This window comes from Amborella trichopoda, chromosome 1 (assembly GCF_054954075.1).
Source record: "Amborella trichopoda isolate Santa Cruz 75 chromosome 1, AtrichopodaSantaCruz75HAP2 v2.0, whole genome shotgun sequence".
Taxonomy (NCBI): Eukaryota; Viridiplantae; Streptophyta; class Magnoliopsida; order Amborellales; family Amborellaceae; genus Amborella; species Amborella trichopoda.
The window spans coordinates 33,599,838-33,620,287 of NC_142336.1; the positions used below are offsets into that span (position 1 = coordinate 33,599,838).

Below are 20,450 nucleotides of genomic sequence, written 5' to 3' on the forward strand. Positions count from 1 at the left end.
TGACATATCCTTACGGAATATGTGACATGGATCGTGCAATTTTATAGAATGCATGATATTTATTTTATTTAAATATATTGATGCGAAAATAGTTTAGGAAAGGGGGATAATGGTTCATGCATCTTCATAATACTGATGGCCCATCTATGGAATGGATGGCTCAGATCTCTCACCCCACAAGTCACCCTTGATCGACGGTCTATGTTCAATCGCACAAGAAGATACAAGCTAAGGAAAACCCTAATCTTATTCAAAGCCTACAAAAATGAATTGTCTCTACCCAAAAATCTCTACACCTTATCTCTTGTACCTAATTCCCATCTTTCTCTTTCATATCCGAAAAAAGGGGCACGCACCACTCTCTCATGTTTGATCTCTCTCTCTCAGATTGTGAAAGAACCTAAGGGTTTAGGTTTTGAAGTTCTTCTCTCCTATCTCTCAAATATGGATTTACGGTTAAGGGTTTAGGGTTTAGCAAATTGAGAATCCATCTCTCTCAAACTAGGTTGCTAAGAGACTTTACCTAAGGTTTGAGTTTATGATCAAAGGGGTTCATGTTCTATTGGTATGGCTTGGCCGAAATTTGCTTTCCCAGTTCGAGATTGAAGGTAGACCGTTGATCTCATGCCATCGAATGGGGGTGACTCGGTGTGGGGTATAATAAACCCGGTTGAGGTAATATCTGACACTCTTCCTTATTGTTTCTTGCAATCTTATCTTTTACTCTCAAGCATAGTGCATAGTTGTTTCAATGGCATCAAGTTGTTAAGATTTCCCGGTAAAAGACCACATAGGCCTTTATTTCATTAATAACAAAAAAAAAAATGGATTCAAACCTTAAAACTTCTCCAACTTAAGCAACATGAATCAATCATCCATTTCATAAGGTGGCAGATAGATTGGATTTAGAGATTATTGGATGTTTCAAAACCGATTTTGTGTTAAGGAGAATGATTTGCAGATGTTATGTAATGATCCTCTTCTAGGAGAGAAATGGAGTATCTTTTTTTAGCTAGCTGAGCTAGCCAAATATGAAGGGCCCTAAGCACAAATTTTAGGTGGTTTCAGATAATAATAATCTACGTCAAATTTACAAAGGAAGGCAAGTAGGATTTTGGAAATCACCTTTGCCAAGTTACTCAGTCTTTCGCCAAGATGAGTAACTTGACCGAGTTATGTAAACCATAGTAAAATATAGAAAATTTAAAAGAAAGTAAAAAAAATTATACAAATTACTCAAAAATCAAACAAAGTTAGAAGAAAACACTAGAAGATCAAAGAAGATAAAAGAAATATATAAAAGGTCGATCATGAAAAATTTTGATTTATAGCTTAAATATTTAAAAAAAAAAATTAAAAAGAAAGAAAAAATATGAAAGTTTCCAAATAATCTTGTAAACTATTAAAATCATTTAAAAATATAAGAAAATATATAAAGAGACCATTTACTTTTGGTGCAAGGTGGTCACAATTAATCGTGACCATTGGATGTGAAATAGATGGCTGCATTTATATCATTGACCAAGCTCAAAGTTCAAAAAAAATGTTTTCGAATTTTGTGACACATCAAAATATCGGATTTCACATCAGATGATTATAAGTAATTGTGATCTCTTTGTACCAAAGATAAATGGTCTAATTATATACAATCCCGAAAAATATTTCTAACCAATATATTGGTGATTTTTATTTTTGGGTAACTACAAAAAAAATATGCCTTTTTTCCATGAATTCAATAAATATTTAATTTTTTCTAAAACTACATTAATTCTCTCTCTCCCTCTCTAACAAGACTGAATCCCTCACCTCCTCATGGCCACTTCCTAGAAATCTAAAGAGTGTCATGCTGTCTTGAGACACATCACCATACTGTTAGTGTGTGATGATGCATCACAACGCTAATAACATCGTGATGGTCAAGTACCATCATGGTGCATTGAAATGCATCAAATGACTGGTAATGCCGTGATGGTTCTGAAACCAGCATCATTGGTGCTTTGAGAAGTTTAGTAATGTGGTCATGAATGTATCATTGTTCTAACAGTGTCGTGATGCTCAAAGCACCTCCCTGGTGCTTTCTAAAAATCAAGGAAGTATTATGATGGTTTGGGGGAGAGAGAGAGGGAGACAGAGATGCGGTCTTGTTAAAGGACGAGAGAGAGTGAGTGTGTAAGCTATACAATAATCTAGGCTATCGCAGTTGATCTTTTTTTTCTTTTTTTTTTTTGACAAGAATAAAAGCTGATCTTTTTCATGGTAGCCATACTATAATCTAGGCTTTTTGAATTTAGAAGGGATTCGCCATGATCCAATGAGCCAAGGTCAAAAGCGTGATCCTTGGCCAACAATAGTGAGAGGTAAGATAGGGTTTCTAATCCTACGGCTTCTCTTAGAGTCGCAATGGGCGGGGCCGGCCTTAGCCCAACCCCCGCTCTTATCCCCATAGGCCAAGCCCTGCCATAACATGACCAGAGCTAAGGCAGGGTAAGGCCAGGTCCCACAAAAAAAAAAAAAAACTACAATAAAAAGGATGAGGACCGGGCTAGGCCGACACACGCCCTAGCCGAGCCCTTTGGGCACAATTTGTGGCCCATGCCCTACTTTTTCTTAGGGTCTAGGCGGCCAATTCATTGGTAGCCTTTCAATTTTCTACTCGAAAAAAATACTTAAAAATAATCTAGGCTATCTCAGTTGAACTTTTTTTTCTTTTTTTTTTTGACAAAAATAAAAGCTGATCTTTTTCATGGTAGCCATACTATAATCTAGGCTTTTTGAATTTAGAAGGGATTCGCCATGATCCAATGAGCCAAGGTCAAAAGCGTGATCCTTGGCCAACAATAGTGAGAGGTAAGATAGGGTTTCTAATCCTACGGCTTCTCTTAGAGTCGCAATGGGCGGGGCCGGCCTTAGCCCAACCCCCGCTCTTATCCCCATAGGCCAAGCCCGGCCATAACATGATCAAAGCTAAGGCAGGGTAGGGCCAGGTCCCACAAAAAAAAAAAAAAAATATAATTAAAAGGATGAAGACCGGGCTAGGCCGACACACGCCCTAGCCGAGCCTGCCCTACTTTTTCTTAGGGTCTGGGTGGCCAACTCATTGGTAGCCTTTCAATTTTCTACTCGAAAAAAGTACTTAAAAATCCATGTATTTGACAGGTGAGATGATGATGTTTGAAAACACCAAAATCTCCCATTATTACTGTGAGATATTTGTCCTTGGAAACACAAATATCTTGCAAAAACTTACCATTTAGGATATTGATATTCAAAAACACCAATATCTCAAAATATTTCTCAGTAAGAGATTGATGTAAACACCTATATCGCACATCATAATCTACCGAGTAAGGTATCGATGCACACAAATGACAAAAATAAGATGTTTAAAGTGAGAAATTGATTTTTCAAATACCAATATCTCATATAAGTGACATTCCTAAAAGCTACTTCGGTTTAGTTGCAGGGCCAAAATTGAAAACCACGGCTCCAACAATTTATAACTCATTATTGACCCATGGGAAATGTAACGACATGTAACGACGTGCATATTTTACAATTGGGTGAAGTTTCTATGATGCCTAGGCTTTATAAAACCAAAATAAAGCCTCACCTCAAATCCTCCTCCTTTCGGTCCTTTCCGCAGCAATAGAAATCTTCATGATAACTCTAAAATCAATTTCCAACACAAGCAATAAAATTTAAAACTAAAAAACTATAAATCTTGAATGTCTTTGAACACTTATTTTTAAGGCAAAATAGACGGTCTAGATAATATGTTACAATATACACGGTTTTTTAGAGCTTCAAACTAGATAATTTGTTACTTATTTTGCAACCCTATCAAACCATTTTCCTTCACAATTTTCTTTCTCGTTCATACAAAAACTATTTCGGGTATACCAGGAGTCCCATATTGATGGATGGGAAATTTCAAAATTTGGCCATTTTCAATTATTCAAAATTACAGTAATCTTTCAAATAACCACATATGTGAACTTGTGAACTAGGTATTTTCCAAGACCAATATATCAGTCTAAACAACCTATGAGATATTAGTATTCCTAAATAACAATATCTCAAATATGACTCGGTGAGATCCTAATATTGAATAATATCGATTTCTCATAGGGTACTTGGAGTGCGATATAGCACCATTTCTTGTGAAAACTCAACATTTAATGAGATATAGGTACTAAAAACAAAACCAAATATTTTACAAGGTGAATTGGTGAGTTATTGGTGTTTTAGAATATTAATATAATTAAAATGAGATATGGGTACTAAAAAATACTACATATGTAGTGTACCTAAATAGTACTTCCACTTTGATAGACAGGCAACTTCCAAGCAGTTCCTAATTTATTCCATTCTAGCATTGTCTTTTGTGCAAAATTAGGATAGCAAGAATAGTGAAATGTTGAATAGGATAGCAATCTAAGTAAAACACACCTTTAAATAGTGTCAAGAAATATGATTTCAATACTAGAAATCATTGTGATAGCCTTAAAATATATTGTCATCTTTAATTATAAAATTTAAAGCAAATCTATAAAAACTTCAAAATTTATTGTCCAATTATACATGGAAACTTGAAATCTATTTTTTTCTCACGTTCATATATCTTGATGTCAAGATGATCAATTAAATAATATTTGGATATCAACATCTCCTAGTGAAGTTTTTGAGGTGGGCTCTAATTCGATTGTTTAGAGCCTCAGGCTTTATATAAATATTTTCCCTCTTACAAATTTTTTAAAAAATATCACTAAAAATGGTCAAACCACTTAAAAATCATTAAGGATGTCAAATCAAGCAATTTTTTTTTTTGGCTAATTCAGTGGGGGCGACAGGCCCTAACGTTGTTTCAATGGAGTGGGAGTTGCATTTTTTCAATAAATTGGGGCGATGTACATTTTGAAGGTGTTTCCCTAACTTTTCCAACTTTTTAGCAACAATAGAAAGAAAGAAGCAATTGATTTTTTACATGCTTACCAAAACAACCGCACCTATAAAATGCAGCAACTCCAATAATTTTTTATTTTTTATTTTTTCTTTTCAAAATCTTCTCCTCCCCCTCTTACTCATGTATACAAACAAGGAAGAAGAGTACTACTGTGAATCCATTTTTCTACATAAAATTGCCCGCAAGCAAGAGAGAGAAACTGTAGAGAGAGAGAGCAGAGAGAATTTGTAGAGAAAGAGAGAGAGCGCCTCTTCAATGGCAGCACAAAAACCCACGCCATGAGAGGCTCATAGCAATAATGGAGAATGAAAGACAACAATCCAAAAATTTATATACCCCAACAAAGAGCAAACCATAAGGAAAGAATGATGGGAGAGATATAGTAAAAGAAAGCATGGGGTTTGTTGGTTGTTGTAATTAGGGAGACCATTTTGATGAGAACATCTGATCCAGGAGCAACACCAGGGCCATGGCAAAAGCAGAATCGAGTTCAGGCTCGACAAGAAGCTTAAACACATCACCTCTGTAACTCACACCACCCGAATTCTCCTTCCTTTTGATCTCGGCAACCACCCGATGAGCCTCGTTGTGGATCTCACATATGCGTCGCGAGTACGAGCCTTCGACCTGGTAAGCCCAGCGCTTGGTGTCGCATCCCCTGTAGACGTGGGCTAAGACCTTGGATTGGAGGAGGCTCGAATGCTTTCTCATACTGAATATGGGAGGAGATGGAGAGAGAGCCTCCCCTTCGAAGACTTGCCACTGTTCTGAGAGGCTCAATTTCTGATCAAGAATAACACCACATACACATTAAGAATCATACAGTGGACATCAATGGAAACCCTAAAGAAGTAAAAAATCAAACACTCACAAAACAAAAAACCACCACAAAGATAAAATTAGGGTTCAGAAATTAGGGTTCTCACCTTTCTCCTCATCGTGAACAGAGTCTTCCCTTCAAAATCCATGAGCACGAGCTCCTCCCTATTACCAGCAACATAATTATCAACCCTAAAGACCAGATTCCCCCTGGAATCGAACACAGTGAAACCACTACAACTGAGAAGCAGTGATTTCTTCCAAACCGTCAAAACCGTTGCAGAGCCATCTGAATCTTGACGAAACTCTCTCAAAAAGCCATTAGGGTGAACCTTTGTCATCGCCGGATAACCACTCTTATTCGCCGTAATTCCACTTGTAAACCGCCAAACCAGCTTCAGATCTTCAGGAAGCCCTACTCCCTTAGTTTCAGAGCGCGCGAAACCTAGGTTCTGGGCCGCCATGACATGAGTATTTAAGATCTCGGAGATCGTCAAAACCAAGGTCGTGAAAGCGACATGGGGAATCGTCCAAAACCCTAGCTTTTTAACCCTGACTATTTAAGATCTGACGTAGCGTTTCTTGGCCATGAAAGGGCTCTGGTTTTGGGGTTAAAATGAATAAAAAAAAGAAGGAAGTGTTTTTAATGGCGAAAATAGGGCCTTGCGGCCAAGAAAGAGACACGTGTACTGACGAGTGGAGACATTTGTAGAGACTAAAGGCTTCATGGGTCAGTAATTCAGGCTTGGACGCAACTATTGTTTATTTTTAGGAAAAATGTTCCATGAGTCAGGGGGTTCAAGAGCCCGCGGACTTGTCAACGTTCATCTTTAAGATGGACGTTGTGTAAAACGCATGGGTTAAATCAAATATGGATGGTGCAAAAACATCTAAAAAACCACACATTGTGGATAAGAGAATGTGATCTTTTGTACTAAAAAATAAACAGTCATATAATATTTTTATATTTATAATTGGTTTAGTTTAAATGATGAATTTATGAAAGATACGTGTACATATGAGTGAGACCCATCCTTATTTTTATTAATCTTCAAGTGAGCTTCTAATAATTATATTTTAATATTTATTAATTTTTAAGTTAGCCTTTACTAATTATATTTTAATAATTTAAAAAAATTATGGGTAATTCAAAAGGGAAGATGGCCCTACTCATTTTTTCAAATAGTTTAAGAATTAGTTTTTTTTTAAGGTATTGCCCCCCTACCCATTTTCTCAAATAGTTTAGGAAGGTATTAGAGATGTCGTGTCAAATAGTTTAGAAATTAGTTTTTTTGAAGGTGTTAGGGATTAGTGTTTTTGAAAGTGTAAGTGATGTATTAGTTTTTTGAAGGTATTAGCAATGTAGTGTCAAATAATTTAGAAATTAGTTTGTTGGAAGGTGTTAGGAATTAGTTTTTTTGAAAGTATTAGCAGTGTGGTGTTAGTGGAAATGGAAATCATTACATGGTGACTAAGGTATGCGGGTGCTACCACTTCGACCCCAAATCCTTTCCCTATTTATGGATTTTAATTATATAACTATATGAGACCCAAAAGATAAAGCGCCAATTTGTATAGAGCAGAGACTCTAAACAATCAAGGTAAAGCGTACCTTCAAATGGTATTCAGAACTATGGTTTCAATACTGGAAATCTTTGTGATAGCCTTAAAAAATATTTTCATCTTTAATTATAAAATTTAAAGCATAAAAAATAGTGTAGATCAAGCATATCTATAAAAACTTGATAATCTTGAAAATTGATGGTCTAAAAATGTGTTACAAGATGCGCTATTTCCAAAAATTAAAATCCATTTTTTTTCTTATGTCCATGCATCTTGATATTGAGATGATCTATTTGAAGATATTTAGGCATCAAAACATCATTTCTAGTAAAAGTTTTGAGGTGAGCTCTAATTTGATTTTTTAGAGCCTTGGCTCTATATAAACTTTTTCCAAAGATAACACATGACCTATAATTTATTTTGGCAATCTTCTAACGTATAGATTAACCTCAATAAAAGCCTTTTTAATTGCATCCTCTACGTTTTTGAAAAAAAAAAAAGAAGTTTTGAGATTGAATATAGACTATCCAATTTTTAAATGGTGAGATTTAAGAATTAGAAAATTCAAAATTCAAATTTTTTTATTTTTTTCGAAAATGATATCCAGTAATTCTTAGATGGTTCCAAAAATTTCAGATTGAAAGGAACTTCCAAATAGGTCTACGAGTAGAAATAAACTATACTTATACGTGCTACTAGATTATTAGAGTAAACTTCGGGAGTCAATAGAATGAATTTGTTTGGGAAAAATATAACGTAATCTAATAAAGAGCTAGTGTGGCATGCTCCCGCAGGAGCACATTGTACACTTCCAAATTCTGAGAGGCCTGAAAGTATTCCTTGGTAGATTTTATACCAAAGGTAGTGAATGGAGGTAATGTTCCTGCTGGAATATAGAAATCTTTTGACCTAATTTAGTTTGGTACATGGTTCATATATATTCTCCATCAACATGGTGTTGACGTATTGATCGCTACATGGCATATTTCTATTCTTGATTAGAGAAAGCATATTTAATTCTAGTTGTTGTGTTGTATATTCCATTGTCATATTTAATCTCCATCATCATAAGTACCATACATGGAGGAGTAGTGCAGTATATCTTGGTATTATTTCCAACTTCTAAGCTATCTGTCTGTATCCATTAAAAATCGAAAATTTGAAACCACAAAATTATGTAGGTAACAAATGTGGGAGCACTGCAATTCGCCTAAGTCATGCCGGTAACCGACATTGCCTTTTAAGGAAGCAACACCTTCTGAATAGCTCTTTCACGACGGTGTAACAAACACTGGCGTGTAACAAACGCTGGAGTGCAGCTGTAATTCATCGAACTCATGGCCGCCACGAAACACACGCGCCCTAAGATGAAACTTGCATTTTTGTGTCCAACATGAGTGGGGCCTGTGTGACTTACATAAAGGTTTCATAGACCCCATGAATTGTACTACCAAACAGACCGCCCAACTTCAACCATATGCGGTCCAACATGATTGTAACTTGGGTGAATGCAATTCAGACCTAGAAATTTTTACATACGATGGATGAAAGCAAAGCTCTTTATTGGTTTTCTTGAATCACATCATAACTTCATTATACCTTCTCTTTTATTTTTAAGGAAAAAATTTATATAGAACCGAGCCTCTAAACAATCAAATTAGAACCCACCTCAAAAATTTCGTTAGAAAAGGTCATCTCAATATCAGGATGCATGGACATGAAAAAAAAAAAGGTTTCAAGTTTTAAAAATAGTGTCATGTAATTGTATTTTTGCCTATCAATTTTCAAGATTTTCAATTTTTATAGATCTATACTATTTTTGAAGCCTTAAATTTTATAATTAAAGATGAAAGTATATTTTAAGGCTATCACAAAGATTTTAAGTATTGAAACCATATTTTTCAATATTATTTGAAGGTGCACTTTACTTTGATTGTTTCGAGCCTCGGCCCCATACAAACCGCGCCATTTTTTTATGACAAATTGAAACTTCATTGTACCACTTATCTAATTTTTGTACTTTTATATTTGTTTTCGTTGGTTTCTTACTTTTCTTTGTACCTTCCTCTCCCCTGGGTCCCCTTATTCATTACGTTTAAGATCGGTAAATCTTTCTCTTAGAACAAGCTTGGTAGCCCCTCCAAAAAAATTTAAATTTTTGTCTCTTTTTTTTTTTTTAAAAAAAAAGACCATGAACTTGGATGAATCAAAATTACATGGAAAAAAAAGAAGAGGAGGTTTTTTGTTTTTTTTTTGCTTTAGTCGTGACCGCGTAGTTGTTATTTATCAGGGATTGTATACTATAAGATCATCTATTTTTGTTAAATGGTGGTCATAATTGCTGTCGCATGATTAGAAGTTAAATTGGATGGCTTGAAGTATTTCATAAAGTCGAGTTTTTCTTTTTTGAACTTTGAATTCACAACCACCCAATTTAAAACTTAATGGACAAGAATAATTCAGGCCTCTTTTTATTAACTCTTTTGTATATTTTTCTTATTTATTATGGGCATCGCTCCAAAATCAATGGCAACCTTGTCTTTAAAATGGTTTACTATGTCAAGAAGATGAGCTCATTAAACGATGAATCTGCCAAAATTGCAGTGGTCCACTTTTGCTTCAATATTATAAATCAAGTTTAAACCACTGAAATCTTACGTAATTTGGAAGCTACAAGTGCGCGTTGAAATAATCTCCATAGCATGATGATGTGCATGTGTTGTCTATCAGTGATTAATAGGCATTCATCTTCCACCACGTGCGTTGAATGGTTTTATTTTATTTATTTATTTATTTTTGGGTGGGCAAACTTTCTATGTTCCCCTACAACATAGAAGTTCTATCCTCCTCTTTATCCAACCGTCCATTCTGAATGGAGAGCTAAGATTGTCCCAATCACAATGTCACGTCTCTACAATATTTTATTTTTAAATTTTTTATAAACTATTTTAATACCAATTTTTTGACGTCAATTCCTCTGTTAAACACACACTAATGAAAAATATATAAAAAAATATTTCCAATAAAATAAAATAACCAAAATACCCTTGAAAATTTCAAGGGATATTGTGGTTATTATATTTTATCGAAAAATTATTTTTAATATTTTTTATAGGTGCGCCCTAATGAGAAGATGACACGTACCAAATTTCATAATCATATTGTTTGTATAAAAAATACTAAAAAAAATACTTTGAGACGTCAGACCTAATATCAAACGGTGAGTGGCTCTCTTGATCAAAATTGGACGGCTGAATAGTAGGGAGAGGATAAAACTTCTATGCTATAGGGGCAGCATAGAGACTTTTCCCTTTTTGGGTAATTCATTTTTGAATGGTTTTACTTCAACACTCACTAATGTATTTACGGCTGATTAGAGATTTAACCAGTTAGACTTAATCTAAGACAATAATCTCCAATCAAATATTTGGAGTAAGCTTGCCATAAACGCGTCATTAAGGAATAATTGGGAGTCCTCTTGGAAATATGGGGCCAGTTGGGATTAGTGGTGTGGTGAGGGATTCAAGTGGCGAGATTTTACTTTCCTTTGCCGGTCGGTGTATTTTTTGTACGGCAAGGAAAGGGGATGGGGTCGTGGTGGTAGCATCCTCACACCTAGTTACTACATCGTGCTATCTATTCCTACCACTGACACCCCTAATTAATATATTCAAAATGTAACTCCCCAATCTATTGAAAAAATGGGTAGGGACCTGTCTTCCCCATTGTCGACCTTTGTGCTATTTTGCAAAGATTGAAATAGCTCAAGGAAAGAAATTTGTGAGGATATTTTGTAGTGAAGGGCGATTCTCTAAATGTGATCAATTGGTATAATACAAAGAGTATACTGCCTTAAACATTGTTGTAGGTTTTGAGTTGACTCTTGGAGATACAAATCTTGTGGCGGATGCTTTGGCTAAAAAATGGGTTATTTTGAGTGACCTTGAAATTTCTAATGATCTGCTACTTTGAATCTTTTGTATTAACCATGTGATTAATATAATTGATACCTTGTATAAACTTTTTTCTCTTACCTTATATCCCAAAAAAAAATAAAGGAATTTTTTTTGCGTGAATCATAGAAGCAAAGACAAGCAAGATGATTATTCTGAATGGAAATAATTGTTAATTTGGAAACCTAAGATGGAGGATGCTCTCCATTGCAAAAATTATATGCTCCCACTGAGGGTGATGAAGCCAAATCAAAGGAGATGGCAAATGAGGAGTGGAAGAAGCTAACTCGGAAAGCCGTTGGGTAAATCCGACAATGGTTAGATGATAATGTGTTTCACCACGTGTCGAATGAAACATCAACACATTCTCTATGAAAGAATGTGTTGGGTGACGCTTTCTTGATCCAAAAGTTTGTTAATTTGAAGTTAAAAAATTGTACATCAATTGCAGAGCATTTAAATGGGATGCAAAACATAATGAATCAACTCTCTACCATGAAGATGGTGTTGGATGACGCGTTTTAGGCCTTATTGCTCCTCAGTTCATTACTTGATCGACGTGGGACATTGGTGGTGTCCCTTAGCAAATCTGCACCAGCTGAAACAATAACAATAATTCTAGTTACAAATAACTCATTGAACAAAGAAACGAGAAGAAAAATTTTGGATTTCTCTCAATCACATGTTATTGTCACAAAAAATAAAGGGAGAAGTACAAGCAGGAACCCTAACCATCGTGAAAGATGACGTATGCTGGATTTGTTGAAGATCAAACAATTGAAGACTTCGAAAAATTTGAGAAACCACAAGTCTTTGTGGATGACCTTATAGATCTTACTCCAATCCCTCCTTTAGTTGCATGCGAAGATGGGGAAGATATACATGGATGTCATGAAGAAGTGGTAAGTGATAATTCTCCTAAATATGGTGTTGCTGAGCAAGGGGAGCAGTCCCCCTTAAGAACCACAAGTTGCAACTCAGTTAAGGTCAACTAAGGTAAGGCAACAATCAAAGAAGTACTCTCCCACTGATTATGCCATGCTCACCAATTGTGTTGAGCCTGAATGTATTCAAAAAGCCAAGGTGCATGAAGTTATGCAAAATGAAATTAACTCCTTGAAAGAATAACACATAAGATTTGGTTGTGTTACCAAAGGGTCAGAAGGTATTGCAAAATAAGTGGGTATTCAGTCTGAAGAATGAAAGTGAGAAGCAAGTGAAATACAAAGATCATCTAGTTGTAAAAAGCTTTGGGAAGAAAAAAGGTATTATTTGATGAAATATTTTCATATGTTGTGATGTCACCTATTCGTGTGATTCTAAGTCTAACTGCAAGTTTGGATTTAGAGATGGAATAATTAGATGTCAAAACTACCTTTCTTCACGGTGACTTGAAGGAAGAGATTTGTATGGAACAACCAGAAGGTTTTAAGTAAATGGTAAAGAACACTTAGTTTGCCAATTGATGATAAGCTTGTATGGATTGAAACAAGCCCCTCAAGCAATGGTACACGAAGTTTGACTCATTTATAAGGAGTCATGGGTACTGTTGCTGATCATTGTGTTTATTTTAGAAATTTTTCTGATAATGGCTTTATTATTCTTTTGCTTTACGTTGATGACATGCTAATTGTTAGACAAGATCTTATCAAGATTGACAAGTTAAAGAAAAAATTAAGCAAGTCTTTCGACATAAAGTATTTGGGGCCAGTATAGCAGATTTTGAGCATGAAAATAGAACATGATAGGAAAGCAAAGAAGTTGTGGTTGTCATGGAAGTAATATATGAAACAAGTACTTGAACAATTTAATATGAAGAATGCAAAACCAATAAGCACACCACTTGCATACATTTTAAGTTGAGTGCAAGACAGAGCCCTCTAAATGAGAAGAAAAAGGAAAAAAATGAAAGATGCTCCCTATGCTTCAGTGGTAGGGAATTTGATGTATGATACAATGTGTACAAGGCCAAACATCGCATATGCAATGGGTGTGGTGAGTGGATTTATGTTGTCCGCGGAAGCTATTTTTTGGCAAATAAACTACGAAAAATAAAGCATAAAACACATACAACAAGAACACACAGATTTACGTGGTTCACCCCAAAAAGGGCTACATCCACAGGCACGGTAAACTGAAATCCACTATACTGATGAAAGTTACATCAAAGATTTTGGAACATAGAGTTACCTCTCTAAATCTCGACAAAACCCAGTCGAGCAAACCCTTATAAAATAATCTCTCTTCTTTCTCTTTACTTATAACAACTATTACCAAAACACCAGATAGAGACGCAAGAGCAACAAGAATCTCTAACTAGAAGGGAAACAATCCAAACTCTCTATAGGAACCACTTCTCTATAAAAAACAAGCTTCTCAATCTTCAAGACTCTACAAGAGGCACCATCAATGTTTCTCTCAATAGGAAGCTATTTTCTATTTAAAAGAAAACATTGCATCTTATGCACAAGGGGCCCTACACCCCTCTCTCTCTAGAGGAAACCACAATTCTCATATGGTGACCCAATTAGGGCACACAAATTCTCTGCACTTTCATCCCATAAATATAAGATTAGGAGTCCAAGAGTTTTAATCTTTTTGGATTTTTATTTTTTTTATGAAACTTATCAATATCAATTTTAATCCCACATAATTTGGGATTTATTTACATGGATGATTTAGATAGCACCAAAACCAACAATATCTTTCCAAGCCTGACAAAGAATACTGGACAATATTAAAATGGATTCTCAAATATCTCAAGGGCACAACCAAATTGTGATTATACTTTGGAAGTGAAAAGTTTGTGCTAGATGGATATATAGATGCTAACATGGCTGGAGATCTCGATACCAAGAAATTCACATCGTTACTTTTTCACATGGCAGTCCAAATTGTAGAAGTGTGTTACTCTTTCTACGATAGAGGCAGAATATATAGCGGCTACAGAAGCAAGTAAATAAATGTTGTAGATGAAGAAGTTCTTAAATGAACTAGGTTTGAAGTAATATAACTATGTGGTCCATTGTGATAGTTAGGGTGCTATTGACCTTAGTAATAATGCAACATATCATGCAAGAATGAAGCATATAGATAGCCGCTTTCACTGGATATGAGATGTCTTAGAGAATTAGTCGATGCGAATAGAGAAAGTCCATACAGATCGCAATCTATCAAATATGATGACCAAGGCCTACAAAGGACAAGCATGAGCTGTGTAGGGACTTACTAGGCATGGGTGCGATTTAAGAACAAGTATGATGGGCACGAGATTCACTAAGCAGGGGGAGCCCTCCTCATGGTCTAGAGGGTAGACTGTTACAGACTTTTTCAATAGTCTATGGATTTCTAGCCCCATGAGGTTGGGGCCTATTTTTTTTTGAAAAAAGCACATTTAAAAGAGTATTTTTGTGAAGAGGAAAAAAATATAACAATTAGGGTTTCTCGTAAAAAAGGTCTTTCCTATTTTTTAGAGAAAGAGGGTGAACCAAAAATTATAGAGAGAGGTTAAAGTCATTTGTTTCTCTCTAAGGTTTTTTGATATGCAGAAAAGTTACAAAGGGTTTTCCTTCCAAAAACCTCAAAACGTTTGGCGCTTCTTAAATAATTGACGCTAGTGTTCTTCAATGAAGATTGGAAAAAAGTTATTCTTTTGAGAGGGGAAGAAGATAAAAATAGATCACACAAAGGTAACCTTGTAATTTTTCTTGTTCCTAATCCTCAAGTCATTGTCACCTAACTTCGAAAGAACTATTGTAATTATTTCCTGCATAGTGGATTTTATCTGCGGTGCCCTGTGGTTTTTCCCTTCTTTAAATGATTTTCCATGTAAATCTTGGTGTTTGATTTATTTATGATTTCCTGTAAATTTTTATATTTTTATTTTTTGAAGTTCTGGTATTTTTTCTTTAGTTCACACATAAACAGTAAGGCACTATTTCCCAACAATGACTAGGGTGCACCCTTGTACCAAATCCCAAAAAGTTTTGTCAACATCAACAAGGTGAATGTTGTACATATGGAACAAAGGATCATTGTTAGCTTTTTATTCAAGGATTGTATATTATATACCATAAGACTATTTATTTTTTGAGTATAAAAAGATTACAATCACTTGTAACCATTAAATATGAGATCTGACAGCTTAAAGTGTACCACATAGTTCCTCAAACAATCTCTTTGTATTTTTTTTCTGAAATATGTAATGTACTTATTTGCTCTTTTGCTCACTTCCTTTCTCTAGATGAGACGTTTGGTTCAAGGTCTTTCCTTGTTACGTAAATTTGTTTTTGATCAGTATTGACGTGTATTCTCTCTCTTTCTCATGCAATTAAAGATGAACATGTCACTCGAGGCTAACTAGGAGGACGAATTTCTCACTTTCAAGGCTTGGACTCGTGGCTTGGGATTTGAGACCTAGGGACCACAAATCCCAAAGTTTCAATCCCAATAAAACTATACAAAAACTTCTAAGCTCCTCAAAAGAGAAAGTCTTCCTCTCTCTATCTCTGTCTCTCTCTCTAGCTCAAAGAAATCTAGCTGACAAAAAAAAGGAATTTTTTTTGAGAGTTCCAAAGACAAAACAGTAATCATAGTAAAAAGGTGAGGTTTGTATAAGGTAACCATATATTACGGTACACCTCAAAACGTTACCAAAAATATATTTTCAGTGCTATAGAGCCTGGATATGAAAATTTATTGTTGTTCTCAATTATGAAATTTAAAGTTTTATAAACGGTGACAATCATAAATACTTGAAAATCTTGAAAATAGACAGTCCGGATAATGCATTAGAAGATGAACTATTTTTAAGATTAGAAATCCTATTTTTTTATTTTCTATGAATCTCAAAGCCGAGATGATCGATTTGAAGGTTTTTTAGCATAAAAACAACCTTCTCTAGTAGGTTTTTTAGGTGCACCCTTCTTGTACAATATAAAATTGACATCTTATACAACTTTTTTTTATAGTAGAATTGATCCATGAAGTGTTGATGCCAAAAAGAGAGAATAATATTTTTAATTGAGAGAGAGAATAACCTGACCGACCAGAGCATGAGTGAATAAGCATGGCCGACCAAGCTAAAAATTCTCATTTGGCTGCTCCACTCTTTTCTCTTGTTGCATCAATATTTCCTCCGCCCAACATTTAACAATTATTTGAAGATTGACACGCACTGAAGTTTTGTCATAAAACATGATCAAGTAGTTGTGCTGGGTAGGTGATACCGCACCCGTAAGTAAATTTGTATTTTTATTTTCTGGGTTCATGGACGGGGGGTCAAAACCACCCTTTACACAATCATGCTGTGGGTCAAAATCCTCAGAAAAATTATTACGAGAGTTAAAATATTCTTAGTTGTAGTTGAGAATTTATATTTTACTTTAATTTCACTCAGTCACCTGTTGAAAATGATGTTTTTTAAATTTTTAAAATTGTCATTTTTCGATGATTGGAAATCTGAGCAAATAAAGGTATTTTAATAATTTGAACTATCTAAGAGATCTCAACCAAATGATGGTAGTACCCCAGCTTGTTTGGGTCGTTAAATCATTAAAACATCTGCTTGTTCATGATTCTCAACATTGAAAAGCAATATTTCAGTATTTCTAAATATAGTTTTTAAGAGATGGACTGAGTGAAATAAATATTAAAATATACCCTCTAAATCTTAGTTGTGATATTTTGACACATTGATGATTTTGTAACAGCCAGGCTTGGTGGGCTAGCCTTTGTCCTAGTCTAGCCTTGGGCCGTATAGGGCCAGCTTGGCCTGACCCTTCCTTGTCAGTTCCAGTTGTTTCAGACCAAATAAAATACAAGAAAAATTAAGAAAATAAAATGAAAGAAATGCTGAGTCAGGCCAAACTGGCTGAGCTCTAGACATGCCTACCTCGGCCCTACCCTGGCCTTGCCCCCAATCAATATTTTGTAGCTCAGGTCCTAGTTTCTTAGGGTTTAGCCAATCAGGCCAGGTGGCCCGACTCCGTTGTAAGCTCTGACAGAGTGATCCAACAATTTTCTATAGTGTAGACGAATTAGGTCATTGGAGACAGCGGGAGATTTCTTTCGGGTAATTCACTAACCACTGAAAAATAGAATGGGGAACATAATGAAGACATAGAAACCAGTGTCATTAGGATCAGATTGGTAGTCGAAACGGCTAAGAGACTGGTCCACTTAAAACCAATCCGAACAGTCAAACTTGTTAGTGTGTCTTCAACGAAGATAGCGGGAGATTTCTTTTAGGTAATTTGCAAACCACCGGAATAGGAAACATAATGATAACATAGAAACTGATGTTATTAGGATTTGACCGGTGCTTAAAATGGCTAAGGGATTGGTCCAATTAAAACCGATCCAACTACTCAAACTTATATATATATATATATATATATATATATATATATATATATATATATATATATATATATATATATATATATATATATATATATATATATAGTAATGATTTTATGAGACTCTCCCATATCCATATATGTAAGACTCCAAATGATCATCATTAAATTTGACAAAAATCTCCATAAAAATTATCACATGGGTGTGAGATTTGACTTTTCTAGAGATATGTGCAAAAATTTAATGGTGATCCTTTGAAGTCCTACTCACATGAGTGTGGGAGGGTCTATATATATATATATATATATATATATATATATATATATATATATATATATATATATATATGATTTCATGTAACGGTTGTATAATAATATAATTCAACAATTTTCAAAAAATATGTTAGGATCATTTGTTTGATTTCATGCAACGGTTGTATAATAATATAATTCAACAATCTTCAAAAAATATGTTAGGATCATTTGTTTGATTGAAATTTCAAAATATACACTCTTCTCATACTAATGAACAATCAATAAAAGAAAAATTTGAAAAAAACATCGAAAGTATTTTTTTAGCCCAATTAACATAGGCCGTCTATTTTGATAAGATGCTTAGATCTAGGCCTTACAAGGACTTTTTCTTTCCCAATTTCTTTAGATGGTTTTATTAAAGAAAAAAAATGATTTTGAATTGGTAAAGGCTTAGATCTTGAAATTTACCAAATGAATGGTCTAAATTCCTCGTTGCAGGGGGTTCATTTTAAACATATCTAGAGTTCAAATCGAACTTTTTTTTTTTTGAGATCGATTATTGAGTTGAAAAGAGTGTGTGTGCAAAATTTTGGGCCATACAACTATAACAAACATGGTTTTCTAGAAGTGTGGTTGCATTATACTATGATACCACCATTGTATGAAATCACTGCCCATATATATATATATATATATATATATATATATATATATATATATATATATATATATATATATCTAGGAAGATACTACAAAATACCTATATGCAAAAATGAACAGTGATTTCGTCTACCCTCATCACCGTCCAAAGTTCATCACAAGGGCATGATTGTCTGGTAGTGTTTCATTTTTTATTTTTTTCTACAAATACGAAAGACTTGAAATTTGGAACATGTATTCATAAAAAATAAGCGAATCAACGAAAAATATCAAAAAGTATTTTACATGAAAAATATTGACCAAAATACCCTTAAAATATTTTGGAGGTATTTTGGTCAATTTATTTTTATGAATGATTTTTCTTTATATTTTTATTAGGTGTGTCTCACTAAGATGTACACACGCTCCAAATTTTAGATCATTCTGATTTGTAAAAAAACAATGAAAAATAAAATACTACCAGACAATTGTGACCGTGCGATGAATTTTGGACGGTGATAAGGGTAGGAAAAAATCACTATTCATTTTTACCTATAGTCGTTGGGGACTTTTCTATACACACACGCACACACACACACAACACACACATATATGTGTGCGTTGTGTGTGTGTGTGCATGCACGCGTGTGTGTGTACGCGTGTATGCGTGTGTGTGTACGCGTGTGTGCGTGTGTATTATATATCTATATATATATATAATATACTAGAGTGAGCCCACGAGCTCATAGGAAAAAATGAGCCCAACAGCTCAGATTGAATCTGCGCGGATCTGACGATCACAGATGTTTGGCAGTATTTGAATTTTAATTTATTTTCTATAAATCTAAATCACTTGAATGTATATATAAAAAATAAGTGAATCTTCGAAAAATGTCAAAAATATATTTTACATGAAATAAATTACCCAAAATACCCCCAAAAAGTTTCGAGTGTATTTTAGTCAATTGTTTTTCTCGAATTATTTTTTTTATATTTTTCTTAGGTGAGGCTTGATGAGAATAACATACGTCTAAAATTCAAGTGATTTGGATTTGTAAAAAAACAATTAAAATTAAAATACTACTAGACATCCGTGTTCGTTAGATCGGTGATTGGGCTTATACTATTCCATGAGCTAGTGGGCTCACTCAAGCTTTTTCATATATATATATGTATATATATATATATGTAAAGGAAAAGTTTATATAAGATTTCAACCTTAAAATATAGAATCACAGATGCACCTCAAAAATCTATTGAAAATGTTGTTTTAATGTTGAAAAAGCCCTCTAATCAATCATCTCGACATCGAGATCTATTACTATGAACAAAAAAAGTTTTTGAGTCTCGAAAATAGTGCATCTTGCAACATATTATCTATATTATCCATTTTCTAGATCGTCCATTTGGAACTTAAAAATTTCTAATTAGTTATGAAAATAGATTTTAAGATAATACTAAGAATGTTAATTGGATTGTTAAGGTTGCAACCTTATAAAAACCGCACCCTCTATGTGTGTGTGTATATATATATATATATATATATATATATATATATATATATATATATATATATATATATATATATGAGAAAAGTTTATATAGAGCCGAGGCTCTAAACAATCAAATTTGAGCCTGCCTAAAAAATTTCACTAGAAGAGGTTGTTTTGATGCCCCAAATATCTTCAAATTGATCATATCGACATCAAGATGCATGGGCATGAGAAAAAAATGGACTTCAAGTTTTGGAAATAGTGTATTTTGTAACACATTTTTAACCGTCAATTTTCAAAATTTTCAAGTTTTCATAGATCCGTCGATCTACACTATTTATGAAGCTTTAAACTTTATAAATAAATATGAAAATGTATTTTAACGCTTTCACAAAGATTTCTAGTA

General features: G+C 34.2%; 1 protein-coding gene across 1 annotated transcript; it reads right to left on the reverse strand.

Annotated features, from left to right (window-relative positions):
• Positions 1–5,219: 5,219 nt before the first annotated feature.
• On the reverse strand, positions 5,220–6,229 carry LOC18433347 (protein LURP-one-related 8). The gene is made up of 2 exons (XM_006843440.4): positions 5,890–6,229; positions 5,220–5,746 (listed from the first exon to the last, which is right to left on the reverse strand). The coding sequence occupies exons 1-2, from the start codon at positions 6,121–6,123 to the stop codon at positions 5,381–5,383; spliced, it is 600 nt and encodes a 199-aa protein (XP_006843503.2). The 5' UTR covers positions 6,124–6,229; the 3' UTR covers positions 5,220–5,380.
• Between the last annotated feature and the right edge of the window lie 14,221 nt (positions 6,230–20,450).